The sequence below is a fragment of the Sarcophilus harrisii genome, chromosome 2, assembly GCF_902635505.1.
Source record: "Sarcophilus harrisii chromosome 2, mSarHar1.11, whole genome shotgun sequence".
Lineage (NCBI taxonomy): Eukaryota > Metazoa > Chordata > Mammalia > Dasyuromorphia > Dasyuridae > Sarcophilus > Sarcophilus harrisii.
The window spans coordinates 361,365,841-361,379,026 of record NC_045427.1 but is presented as its reverse complement, the minus strand read 5'-3'; the positions used below and the strand labels follow the sequence as shown (position 1 = coordinate 361,379,026).

Sequence of the window (13,186 nt, the reverse complement as noted above, 5' to 3'; positions counted from 1 at the left end):
ATGAGACTAAATTTGAACTCAGAGCCTCCTGACTCCAGACCTAGTGCCACCTACCTGTCAAGTCTTACCTAGATTTGAACTTTTCTAAATTTCAATTCCTTAATATTTAAAATGACAGAGATGGACTAGGTTGCTTTTTAAGGGTATTTCCAATTCTAAATTCCCATGATCCCAGGCATCAAGAAATATGGGTTTGAATACCAGTTCTAAAACTTAATGACTTCATTGAATCACTTCTTTTTAGAAGTCCATTTCCTTATCCAGAAAATGGTAATAACATCCATGCCATTTCCTTATCCAAAAAAATGATAATAATATTCATACCATTGAATCCATAGGGTTATTGTAGGGAAAATGAACAGTCTGCAAGGGTAATTAGACTTTGCTGTTCTAATAAACAGGCACCTTTTTCCCCTTGAAGAATTCCCCAATTTCTTCCACCCCCACCAAAAGACAATGAGGAGATGGGCTCTTCATTCTAGCTCTATCACTATCTCTGATAGTTGGATAAGTCACTTCCTCCTTGGTCTGAGTTTCTAATGTCTTCAATGAGATGCCCTCTGAGCTCCCACACAGCTTGAGGATTTTATTAACACTGTCTCTACTAACATGTGTTCAAGTGTAAATGACTATTCCTAACATCCCATGTTCCTTCCTTTCCCAAACCTCTTTGTTCCAATGCCTTCCCCTGTTGACTATTTCATATTCCCTTTCATATTCATCCTGTCTATAGCTTGTTTTATCTATAGTTGTTTATATGTTGTCTTCTCTATTAGATTGTAAACTCCTTGAGGTCAGGGGCTGTCTTTTGTTTCTTTTTGTATCCCTAGCACTTAGCATGATGCTAATGAATGTTTATTGATTGATTTTTTTCCTACAGGGTTCAAGGTTTCTTTGTTGTTTTGTATGTTATATGAGTAGGAAAAGCAGCCATCTGCATAGCATGTTCTGAAGAACCCATTTGCCCCAAACTTTCCTCTACTAGCCCTACCACTGAGTTTGAAATTTCTACCACTAGTCAATCTCCTGGATTAATTGTTCATCCTAAGTGCCTTTGTTCCCCAGAAGGACCATTCCTCCTGGCTCCCATATTAGTCCACAATATGATTTTTCTACATCCCCTATAATGATTTACTTTATAGGGGACAAAGGGCCTAAAATATTTACATTGAGCTTAAGAATTCACAAGGAGCTTTACAGTTTTCAAAGGACATTGCCATTTTCAGGACACTCTAGTTTACAAAACATCATAGATTAAAGGACTTTAACATTGACAAGAGTTTTTACAAATTAATAAAAGCTTTGGAAGCTCTAAGGGAGATTACAAAGAGATTCAGTTTCAATAGAGCTTCACCATTTTTGCCACTTACTAGACATATGATCTTGAATAAATGATTTCATTTATTCATTCATTAAACATGTATTAAGTGCTTACTAAATACTAGGCACCTCTCTGAGCTCAAGAACTAGATAGGTACTGTCTACTTTCAGGCTATCAACAAATAAAGTACTTTATACATGGTATGTTATTTTATGTTGTACCTTCACAAATAGCAAAGGTAAGACTAGAACCATTAACACCTAAGTTTTTTATTCCATTTAATTCCACCATTCTCCTTTTTTGATCCTTATGATGGTAGGAAGGTGACCTCAGGTTCTCAGAGTAAAGGGCAAGTTTTGAAAAAGCCTACCAAATGGGAAAATCTTCAAGGACAAAGTAGAGGTAAACTCAGGTGTGTCTGTTCAGTGTAACTGCCAGCCTTGCTAAACTCAAACATTCCAATTATACAAAGTTGTTCAACAGATAAATGAATTCTCTGAGCCACAAAAGGTCCCCAAACTACCTTCTAAGATGTAGATAGACTGTGGTCTCCACCTGTGGTAATAAAACATACAGTTATGGAAACCTAGATCTTTGTAGTTTTGAGTAAGGTGTCTGGCTTGTTCTGGGAAAGTGATGAGGAGAGGGAGGGAAAGGAATCAGATTCATAGTATAAATTTTGATGGAAAGAAGGAATAATTTGAGGCATTGGAAGACCTTGGGCATATGAGGAATGACAGGTGGGGAAGGATGATTTGGAGAAAAAGAGCAAGTGCAGAAATGATGGGTAGGAGAATGCCCAAGAGTGTACTTTGTCCTCTCAGAAGGCAGAATTACATTGATCCCTGAGGTACCTGAGTTTCTCTAACTCTGAGATTTGCACAAGATCAGCCTTTTGGGTACTTTTCCTTTGATCTCTTCCTGAATGACTCAATTGACTTGTTTTTTACCTCTCATTCCAAATTCCCCATTTTGAATCACAGAGCTAGAAGAATCATTAAGAGTTCATCTAGTACAACTTTCTCACCTTTGAGTCCCAAAATGGCTTGCCCAAAGTCATATAATAAACAGCAGAGACAATATATGTGCCTTTGACCCCAAATCTAGTACTCTTTCCCTGACATTATGCCACTTCCTGTTTGAGTTTTTGTTCAAAGGTTTTTGATTCTATAGCTTGTTAGCTATGATCTGCATCTAGCTTCTTTCACATGTTTGTTTGGCATGTGGCAAAATTTATGAGGTTGCTTTGTGATATGAGGGCAGGAAGTGAGGTACACCACAGGAAGCACTGTATAGAAAAATGAAGCTGTGGCAAATTCCTTCTCCTGTTGTGAAGATCTGTCCCATTCCAATCCCTCCTTTTTTCTTTCCCTCCCCACCTCCAATGTCTTACAGAGAATATAGAACTAGAAAAGACTTTAGAATTTCTAGCAGTTCTTTTGGATGCCCATCCCCTGGGTAATGACTGAGCAAGTTGCAGTATATGTTTGTAATGAAATATTATTACATTATAAGAAATGATGAGCAAGATGTTTTCAGAAAAACTTGGCAAGACTTAGATGAACTGATACAAGGTCAAGTGAGCAGAACCAGAACATCATACCACTATCACCAGTATTGTATGAGAACCAACTGTGAATGGCTTAGTTACTCTCAACAATATAAAGATCTAAGGCTATTCTGAAGGACTTATGACGAAAAAAAATGCCATTTACCTCCATAGAAAGAACTGATTTTTTATTATTCTTGAATTTTTTGATCTGTGTTTTCTTTTGCAAAATGGCTAATATGGAAATGTTTTTATGAATGCATATGTGTGATCCACATAAAATTATTTGTCTTCTTCATAAGAAGAAGAAGAAAGGAGAGGATTTGGAACTCAAAACTTTATAAAACAAGTGTTAAAAAAAAATTGTTTACATGTAAAATAAGTTGGACAGGGAAATGGCAAATCATTCTAATATCTTTGCCAAGAAAACCCCAGAGTCAGACATGACTGAAATGACTCAGCAATAACAACTAAGAAAATAAATAAAATCAGTTTTTTAAGCATTTTAATTTTGATTTGATTTGATTTGATTTCCTTCTCCAGCTCATTTTACACATGAGGAAACTGAGGCCAACAGGGATAAGTGACTTGCCCAAGGTCACACAGCTAGTAAGTATCTGATTCTGAATTTAAGCTCAGGTCTTTCTGACTCCAGGGCTGGTACTCTATCCATTTTACCACCTAACTATATTTTCCTTAATTACATGTAAACAAAATTTTTTTAACCCTTGTTTTTGTGGATGAGTAAACAATTGTAATGGAAAACAGCAATGGATATGAGCTTAAAGCTTATATTTACTGCTTACTAACTGTATTACCTTTGGCATTTGACTTTCACTCTTTGGGTCTCAGTTTCTCTTCCTAAAAGAATTGGACCAGATGATTTCTGTGCTTTCTTTGAAGTCTGATTATAGTTGCTCTTTCTTCATCACAGAGGTTAGGGACACAGTGTCCCCATAGATTTTCCCAAATTGTATAAAAAATTTTGGCCCTTCCTTTGTACCAGAGAAGAAGTCTGAATTAATTATGGAATTACAAGATAAAAATATATTGATATTCTATAATTTTATATTATACATATAGCATTATACAATATTCATATATTTTATGCATTTCTGAGTTTCCACACTTTTTTGGTATTGTCTGCTGACTTTCATGTATCACCTGTGGCTTCTGCAAAACTCCCCCCAAAATTCCCACTTTACTTCTTATACCCACTTATAATATATCAAAACCACTATGAGAAAAGCTAAAATGTTGAAAGGATAGTTGTACTATGAAACTCGGGTTTAAAGAGAGATCAAGTGCCTTCTCCAAGGCCACAAAGAACTAGGTGGTGGTGATCTGTGATTCAAAACCAAATCTCTATCACAAACTTCCACTGAGAAATGATGTTTTAGAAAGGGTACCTGTAAATATTTGATCACTTGAATTGACAATGAGATCAACTGCTCCTAGACAGATAAACTGAATCACCTAAGGAAATGGGCTTAGATGTAACAAGTATGATTTCAGGGCCAAATTACATGTAGTGAACATACATTAGTACTGTATACTGTGTGTGCTTAACAAATATCTGTTGCCTTAAATTAGTTGCCACACTATATGAAAGAATAAAGTTCTAGAGACTGAGTTAATCTGAGCTGAGACTAAGGAATCAAATATTCTTTAAAAAAAAAAAAAAAAACATTAATTTTACTGATACTTCTTGTTTTTCTAAATATAAACAAAATTTCTCTTCTATAGCCTTTTTCTTTTTTCTCCCAGAGAACTATAATATTTTTAAAGACAAAAAGGGGGAAAAAATCATCAAAACTGACCAACATTGCTGTAATCTCTTTGCTAATATTTTATTTAAGAATTTTGCATTCATTAGGGAAATTGACCCACAATTCTTTTTCTTTGTTTTGACCCTTCCTGGTTTAGGTATCAGCACCATATCTGTGTCATAAAAGGAATTTGGTAGGATTCCTTCTTCCCCTATTTTCTAAATAATTTGTAAAGTATTGGAATTAATTGTTCTTTAAATATTTAGCAGAATTCACTTGTAAATACATCTGGCCCTGGAGATTTTTTGGGGGGAAGTTCATTAATAACTTCTTCAATTTCTTTTCCCAAAATGGACTATTCAAGTAATTTGTTTCCTTCTCTATTAATCTATACGGCAAAAGTCTTAAAATAAATTCACAGTGATGGAATTCCAACTTCTGTAAATGGGAGGGCTTACCTTCTATGGAAACATGTTTGCTCTGTAATTTTGTAATGAATGTTTTAATTTTTTGTTATTCTTTCTATTTACTTTATAGTCATTGTATATATTGTTTTATTGGCTATTTTTACTGCATTCTGCATCAGTTGATCTGCATCATTATCATTAATCATCTTTGTAGCTCTGTATAGCTGCTACTGTTTAAAAGAATAATCAACAAAGATTTATGAATTATTACTGTGTATCAAGGTACTGTGCAATATACGGGAAGTACAGTGAAGCAGTCCAGCAAAATACATATAAAGCAAATACTAGACAATTTCCTGACTTTCTTTGGGGGAGAGGGGGAGGTTGTTGGTACTTACTTGGAGATGGTACTTGAGCTAGGATTTGAGGAGAGCTCAGATTCAAAGAAGGAGGGAAGCCAGTTATTATAAAGGCAAACAAGAAATGGCATTTCATGAGTGAGATTTGGCAAATAGGTCAGTGTGGTTGCACCACAGAGTGTGTGAAGGAAAAGAAAATGTGTAATAGCAGAAGGGTCAGCAAATGTGAGAGGCTGCAGGGGGAAAGGGAAGAAGCACTGAATTTTGAAGTCAGAGGACACAAGTTCTAGCTCTTTGTGTGATCTGAACAAGTGGCTGAACATTTCTAGTCCTTGGTTTTGTGATTTAGATAAGGACAAGGCTGAACTAGATGATCTCTGAGGCATTTCCAGATTTGAAGTCCAGGACACAATGAATTGAATTATGTGCATTAAGGAAGGAGTGGTGAAAGGAATAAAGAATGTTGGACTGGGCATCAAGAGTTGTTCAGTAAGGATGGAGGAGTAAAAGCAGGGACTCCCCCTAGCTCTATCCTCACATTCTCCAAATAGCTTTAAATAATGAGTCTAACCAAATTTTAGAGTGTCAGAACCACAAAAAGATAGTTTAGGACAATTTTCCAGCCAAAGGCAGCTTGGAAGGGCTGCAGGGCCTGTTGCATCAGTGTGGGTCTGGAGCTCAATTTCAGCACAGATTGTGCCAGCACAGCGGGACCCAGGAAACCAAGAAGTGGCAGGGATCTCCAGACCTCTCCACCCACAGAGACCAAGGACAACTCAGCAAAAAAGGTTTAGTGCACTAGGATGTGAAGGGACCCCCAACCCAGGATCTGGCTTTGGAAGCCCCTCGATCAACTACAGCAGCCGCAGCACCCACAGCACAACAGTGAGAGGCTCTGGAGGAGGGTATTGGCCTACAAATAGGGGTGGGGGGGGAAGTAAATGGGAAGGGACTAGACAGCTGGTCAGAGGGAGATTGCAGAGACCTTTTTTTGGCACTGTGGCAGAACCCTGTTGCTTTGCCCATACTCAGATCTGAGAAGTAGTGCTGGCTCACAGTACAGGTCCCTAGCAGGATCTCTTAAAACAGTTGCACAAAACTCTTAAAGCTTGGGATATTACACCCTCAACTCTGGAAATAGAGCCCTACTTTAACAAAGAATTAAAAGCAGAATTAGCCTAGGAAAATGAGCAAACATTATAAAAAGATTCTGACCACAGAACACGGAAGATGAAAGTACACACCCAAAATAAGATAACAAAGTCAAAGCTACAACACCTAAAGCCTCCAAGAAAAATAAGAATTGGTCTCAAGCCATAGAAGAGCTCAAGAGGAATTTTGAAAATCAAGTAAGAGATAGAGGAAAAATTAGGAAGAGAAATGAGAGCAAGGCAAAAAGAAATACAAAAAGCTAATGAGAATTTTTTAAAAAGCAAAGTTGGCCAAATGGGAAAGGAGTTACAAAAACTCACTGAGGAAAATAATTCCTTAAAAATTAGAATTGAGCAAATGGAAGCTAATGATTTTGAGAAATCAGGAAACAATAAGACAAATCCAAAAGAATGAAAAAATGTACACAATCTCATTGGAAAAAACAATTGACCTGGAAAATACATCTAGGAGAGAAAATTTAAAAATTATTGATCTGCCTGAAAGCCATGATCAAAAAAAAGAGCCTGGACCATATCTTTTTATTATTATTATTATAGCTTTTTATTTAAAAGTTATATGCATGGGTAATTTTACAGCATTGACAATTGCCAAACCTTTTGTTCCAATTTTTCCCCTCCTTCCCCCCATCCCCTCCCCCCGATGGCAGGTTGACCAATACATTTTAAGTATGTTAAAGCATATATGCTGGACCATATCCTTCAAGAAATTATCAAGGAAAATTGTCGGTATTCTAGAACCAGAAAGTAATATAAAAATTGAAAGAATCCACCAATCATCTCCTAAAAGAGATCTCAAAATTAAAATTCTCAGGAAGTTTATAGGCAAATTTTGGAACTCCCAGGTCAAGGAGAAAATATTGCAAGCATTCAGAAAGAAACAATTCAAGTATAGTGGAGCCACAGTCAAGATAACAAAAGATTGAGCAGTTTCTATATTACAGAATTGGAGAATGTGGAATATGATATTCCAGAGAGCAATGAAGTTAGGATTAAAACCAAGAATCATCTGTCCAGCAAAACTGAGTATAAATCCATCAGGGGAAAAGGTGGATATTCAAAGAAATAGGAAGATTTTCAAGCATTCATGATGAAAAGACCAAAGCTGAATAGAAAATTTGATTTTCATATACAGGATGTAGTAGAAGCATAAGGAAGTAATCAGGAAAAGGAAATCATAAGAGAGACTTAACAAGGTTTATTTGTTTATATCCCTACATGAGAAGATGCTAGTTGTAACTCATAACTTCCTCATTTTTAATTATGCCAGTTAAAAGGAGTATATATAGATAGAGGGCACAGGTGTAAGTTGAATATGAGTGGATAATATCTAAAAAATAAAATCAAGGGGTGACAGAGGAATATACTAGGAGAAAGGGAAAGGAAGAGGTGGAATGGTATAATTATCTGCCATTTAAAAAATCAAGAAAAAGTTTTTACAATGGAGGGAAAGAAGAAAAACAGATAGGGAAGCGAGTGAACATTATTCTCATCAGAATTGGCTCAAGGAAGAAATAACATACACACTCAATATGGGTATAGAAATATATGTTACCCTGCAGAAAAGAAGGAGGAGAAATCGGAAGAAAGACTGGTTGGTCAAAAGCAAAACCTTTTTAAGGAGGGACAGGGTGAAAGGAAAAAGAGAATAAAACTACCAAGGAAGGGGGGTGGGGAGGAGGGGGGGAGGAATAGTTAGCTATAGTAATTGTGAAAAGAACTGAGACAAACAGTATTGAGTAACTTGAAAAGCTATTAAATGTTTGAGGCCAGATTTGAACTCAAGAAGACTCATCTTCCTTATTTCAGGCCTGGCACCCTATCCATTGCACACATACCTACCCCAGACATCAAGAGATCTGCCTTCAAGATCGGACTTTTCTATAAACTTATTCTGAGATTTCATACATGTCTTTGTACCTCACTGGTTCTCTGTTTCTTACCTGCAAAATGTACTATCTGTCTTGCAGAGGTGATTTGTAAACTGTAAAACACATTAGAAATATGAGTAGCTATTTTGTTGTTGTTTTTTTCAAATTCAGTATAATTTTTTAGTAATTTAATTGGGATGGTGTTGAATATATAAATTAGTTTACATAAAATAGTCATTTTTATTATATTGGCCCTGCCTAAATATGAACAATTAACATTTCTACAATTATTTACATTTTCTTTTATTTATATAAATACGTTATTTTATAGAATTATTTTAAATGAGGTATCTCTTAACTGTCTTCTTTCAGGATTTTGTTTGAGAAATATAGGAATGCTGATGATTTATGGGAATTTATTTTATATCCTGAAACTTTGCTAAAATTATTGTTTCAACTAAATTTTTAGTTGAATCTTTGGGATTTTCTAAGTATATTTTCAAATCATCTGCAAAAAGAGAAAATTTTATTATTTAATTCCTGATTATATTTTCTTCTATTACTTTTTCTTCTCTTATTGCTATTGCTAGAATTTCCAATACAATAGAATTCCAATACAGCAAGCAGATAATCAATCCAAATAATCACCAAGCATTAATAATGCAAATTAAGCTAGTAGCTTTCCCAATATGATCAGGTGTGAAATAAGGATACCAACCTTAGTTTCTGCTCTGTCACTTACTAAAAATGAGACATTGGACAATCCTTTCTCTGAGTCTTCCTCTTGTGATTTAAGGGATTTGGGCTAGATGATTTCAAAAGTGCCTTCAAGATGGTCAAACTTTTTTTAACTCACATTTCCTTTTTATCGTCCTCATCACCCCCAACACCTGAGACCTCCAGTCTCAACGTAAATAAAATAATACTCGCCTTGCAGGATTTCCGGATTAGATCTTTAGTTTGCCCTCTCTCACGCTCTGAGATTGGGGAGCTGTACTTTTGTTTCTCTATTTTCTAGCCCTGAATTTCAATTTTTAACTTGGGGCTATTTCCCCTTTGTAGCTAAACTCTATTTCCTTTTCCTGTTGAGCTTTAAGTTGAGTCTGCACCAGAGCTATTGTTGCCTGTGTAAGGTGCCAGGTTGCTACTGAAACTCAGCCTCAGGTATCAGAGTTGAAAGTCTTGGTACCACCTAAACTCAAGACTTTTGACCATGGCGTCAGGGTGAGTATTAGATTCGGGTTGGGGAAAAAGGGAATTTAGCACCAATCAAATTGAGATTTCAAGAGTGGGAAGATTCTGTAAATATTTATTTATTAGGTGCCTATTATGTTCAGAGCATTATGCTAGACACTGGGGAGAGACAATGATTGGAGAAGAGAATTCCCAGAATTACAAAAATATTCAAGGCCAAAGAGAAATTTTTTTGAACTAGATCCAAAGTCTACATTTTCTCGAGGAAATTAAGAACTATGGAGATAAAGAAATTCATCTGCAACTATAGCACTAGATATTGCCAGAGGCATAATTCAGATCCACTCTTCTGAATCCAAGTTCATCACTTAGGGCTTTTCCTGTTACCCAAATCATACAGCAAATAAGTTATAAAATTGAGACTCCAGCCCAATCTCCTGACTTCCAGTTTAGGATTCTGTATTTTATATCCCTTCTATCCTGGCTTCTTTGTAAAAAGCAGGTTCACTCTGCATCTAGACAGGGTCACAAAGATGGCAGGAGATAAGGTCTAATCTACTTCTGTGAATGGGTACAGAGCATGGTCAAAGCATCATAACAGGATTTTCCAGAACGTGGCCTGAATCAAGAAGTAGGAGAGTAGGGAGAGGCTGGCTAAATCCTAGGGAAGGGAAAATCGGGGAACTGTGGTTTTCTGCAACAATGAAAATGCCATAGAACTTTCTTCTAAAACTTAATTCATCAAAACTGTATTAAGCATCTATCCTATGCAAGGCACTGAGCTTACAGTGATGAAAAACAAAGCCTTGTCTTCAAATGGACAGGAAGGGGAAGGATCAATGGGTACATAAACAACTTTGGTACAAAGGAGAACCAGATCAAGGCAAAGTAGAATCAGGCAAAGTGCTAAGAGAAATTTAAAGTGGGAGTGATCACTTTTGCCTGGGAGAAAAAAGTGGGGCACAAAGGAAGAAGAAGCTTCTCCTAAGAACTTTTTTGTTTGCAAATCATCATTCCTGCCATATTCTGCAGTCAAGTTTTCATTGCTCTCTCCAACAGGGATGAATTCCTTTCAACTTTATTCCTTTTTCTCCAGTCTTTGCAGAAAGGAAATAATAGTTCCTTTTATCTATATAGGATTGTACAGTTTTTCAAACACAATATTTAATTTGATTCTCATAAATAGCCTTGTGAGAAACTATTAACCCCTTTTGTGATTGAAGAAACTGAAACTTGGGTCATCAAAAGGACCCTGGTTTCTTTAGTTTTTAAAAAGGAAAATAAAGAGTGCAAGGGGTGAGGAGCTGTATTAATCTCAGTGGTTCTGTTCAGCTTTTCAGTGCCATGATTGAGGCCTCTGCCAATTCTGGTCATTTGTATCCTATTAGATCAAAGCCTCTTCTACTTCTGACATTCTTTGGTTCTATTATTTTAAGATCCCTCCTGGTTTTGACATTCTATATTCTCTCATCCTAGAAAGCCTCTTCTAGTTCTACCATTGCCTATTCTGTGATACTAAATAGCTTACTAGTTCATACATCCTATGTTTTATGACTCTAAGGTCCCTTTCTCACTGTATGTTAGGTTCTGTGATTCTAAGGCATCTTCCAGCTCTGGTATTTAGTGGTTCTGTGATATGTCTGAGGTTCTGTGTAGCAGTAGTTGAGCTAATGCTAGAATCCAAGACTTCCCACTCCTAGATGAATGACTGCCTTTTCCAAGTATATTAACAGAGAGAAAAAGTTTTGTTTCTGGGTCAGCTTCATACTTCTGAGGAGATTTTCCTCCTTCCTTGGTTTGTGTGAAAGGCTAGTCAAGTTTATGTGGTTAAAGGACACTAACAGTTATTTATGTTATCAATTAAAATATGCTGGGGAGACTTCCATTGGAAATTCCTTTCTAAATATTCTTCTGCATCAGAACTGAACTCCAATCTTGGTATAATTCTAAGTACTTAGCTGGAAGATGTTCAAAATTCATAGAACATAAGGTGTTAAAACTAGAAGGGTCTTAAATCTAACCCCCCCAAGAAAATTAAAATTAAAAAAAGAAAGAAAGAAAGAAATCTAACCCTATTGACTTCATGATACAGATGAGGAAACTAAAAATTTGCCAGATGTATCAGCATGATGAAAGCTCAATCCTGAGGAAAAGAGCCAGAGAACTCAGGTTTTGAGACTCAAGGCCCAGAAGCTTTTCTTCCCTTTGTCCCTCCTTCCTCTTAGGAATACAGTTTATGATGAATCACTAAGAGAGATATTCCAGGGATTACGAGATATCAGTTCTTTCTCGGACCAAGATTTCTTTTGGCAAAGTGGACACAGGTCTCTGAGAATCTTCATTAGGGAACACCATGCTAAGTGCTGGGGCTGAGGTGAGCAAGGTATAGATAGATGATCTACAGCCCTTGCTCTCAGATATTGTACAGACCAGAAGGAAGATGATATCACACAGGCAAAACTAACTATAGTGTATACTGTCACTTGGTAAGTACATTTGTTGTTATTTATTTCTTCCAGTCAAGTATAAAGCAAAGACCTAGATGTGGTGTGAAGGTCTTTGCTGAAGAGAAGGAAATGGTAGTTGCAAGGAATTTAAAAGGCAAAAAAAAAAAAAAGAGAGAGGGCAGGCATCCTATGCCTACTAATAGTATAAGCAAAAGCAAGGAAGCTGGGGAGTATAAAATGTATTAAATATTGGGGGATTGTTGGGAGGGAGGAAGGCATGGCACTGTTTGTAGGCAGAAACTGGTCTAGTTTGGCCAGAACTTAAAATGCACCAAAAGGAGAATGCTATGAGCAAATCTGGAAAGATAAAGTGTGACCAGAAGGGTTTGAACTTGAATTATTAGGCAGTAGAAGGCTATTGAAGATTTTTGAACAGAGGTGTTACATGACAAGCTTTGAAGAAGGAAGCAGATGTAAGATTGACCTTTTCTACTAGTTCTATCTTCCATTTGTTTTTAGTGTGAAAAATCTTGTCAAGAAATGATAGGCAAAATGCCTGTGAACTTCCCATCCAGATGGCAATTTTAGTGCCCAGATACCATTGGTCAAAAAGCTATTTTTGGTTGTAAAGTGCAAGGTGCTATTTACATTCTCTTTTCTACCAATTAGTTATTTGATACCAAAATAAATTAAAAGTTTAAAAAGAATAGTCAATATTTAATCTTCCTCCTAAATCCTAGAGGATCCTCAATACTGAAGGATCTGAAACCCTTAGAGAGTGCTTTGATTTCTCAATAATCATCCATATCTGTCTAGTGCTTTCCAAATCACTTAAACATCCACTAGATTATTTGGTCGTCATAGTACCCAAAAGTGAAGCAGGGAAGGAATTCTTCTTCCTGTTTTAGAGGAGATTATAAATCAAAACATATAAAGTCTCTCCCATAATCACATGAATCACAGAACTGGGACTCAGATCTTCTCACTCCAAGGTTAAGGTTCTGGACATTTTCTTTGGGTCTCCCACCTTCCTGGAATGCTCTCCTTCCTCCCCTCTGACCACTGACCTCTCTGACTTTCTTTAAGTCTCAACTAAAATC

The 13,186-nt window shown here is 36.4% G+C and overlaps 1 protein-coding gene across 5 annotated transcripts in view; it reads left to right on the top strand.

The window, feature by feature from the left end:
* EVL (Enah/Vasp-like) overlaps positions 1-13,186 on the top strand; it is a 188,882-nt gene that overhangs the window by 55,377 nt on the left and 120,319 nt on the right. The window contains exon 1 of one of the 5 annotated variants that reach the window (XM_031953258.1): positions 9,527-9,669. The exons of the other annotated variants lie outside the window; for them this stretch is intronic. Coding sequence (XP_031809118.1) covers positions 9,659-9,669 — 11 coding nt within the window. The 5' untranslated portion in view covers positions 9,527-9,658. Of the gene's footprint in view, positions 1-9,526; positions 9,670-13,186 lie in introns of those variants that run through there. 5 annotated transcript variants of the gene reach the window in all.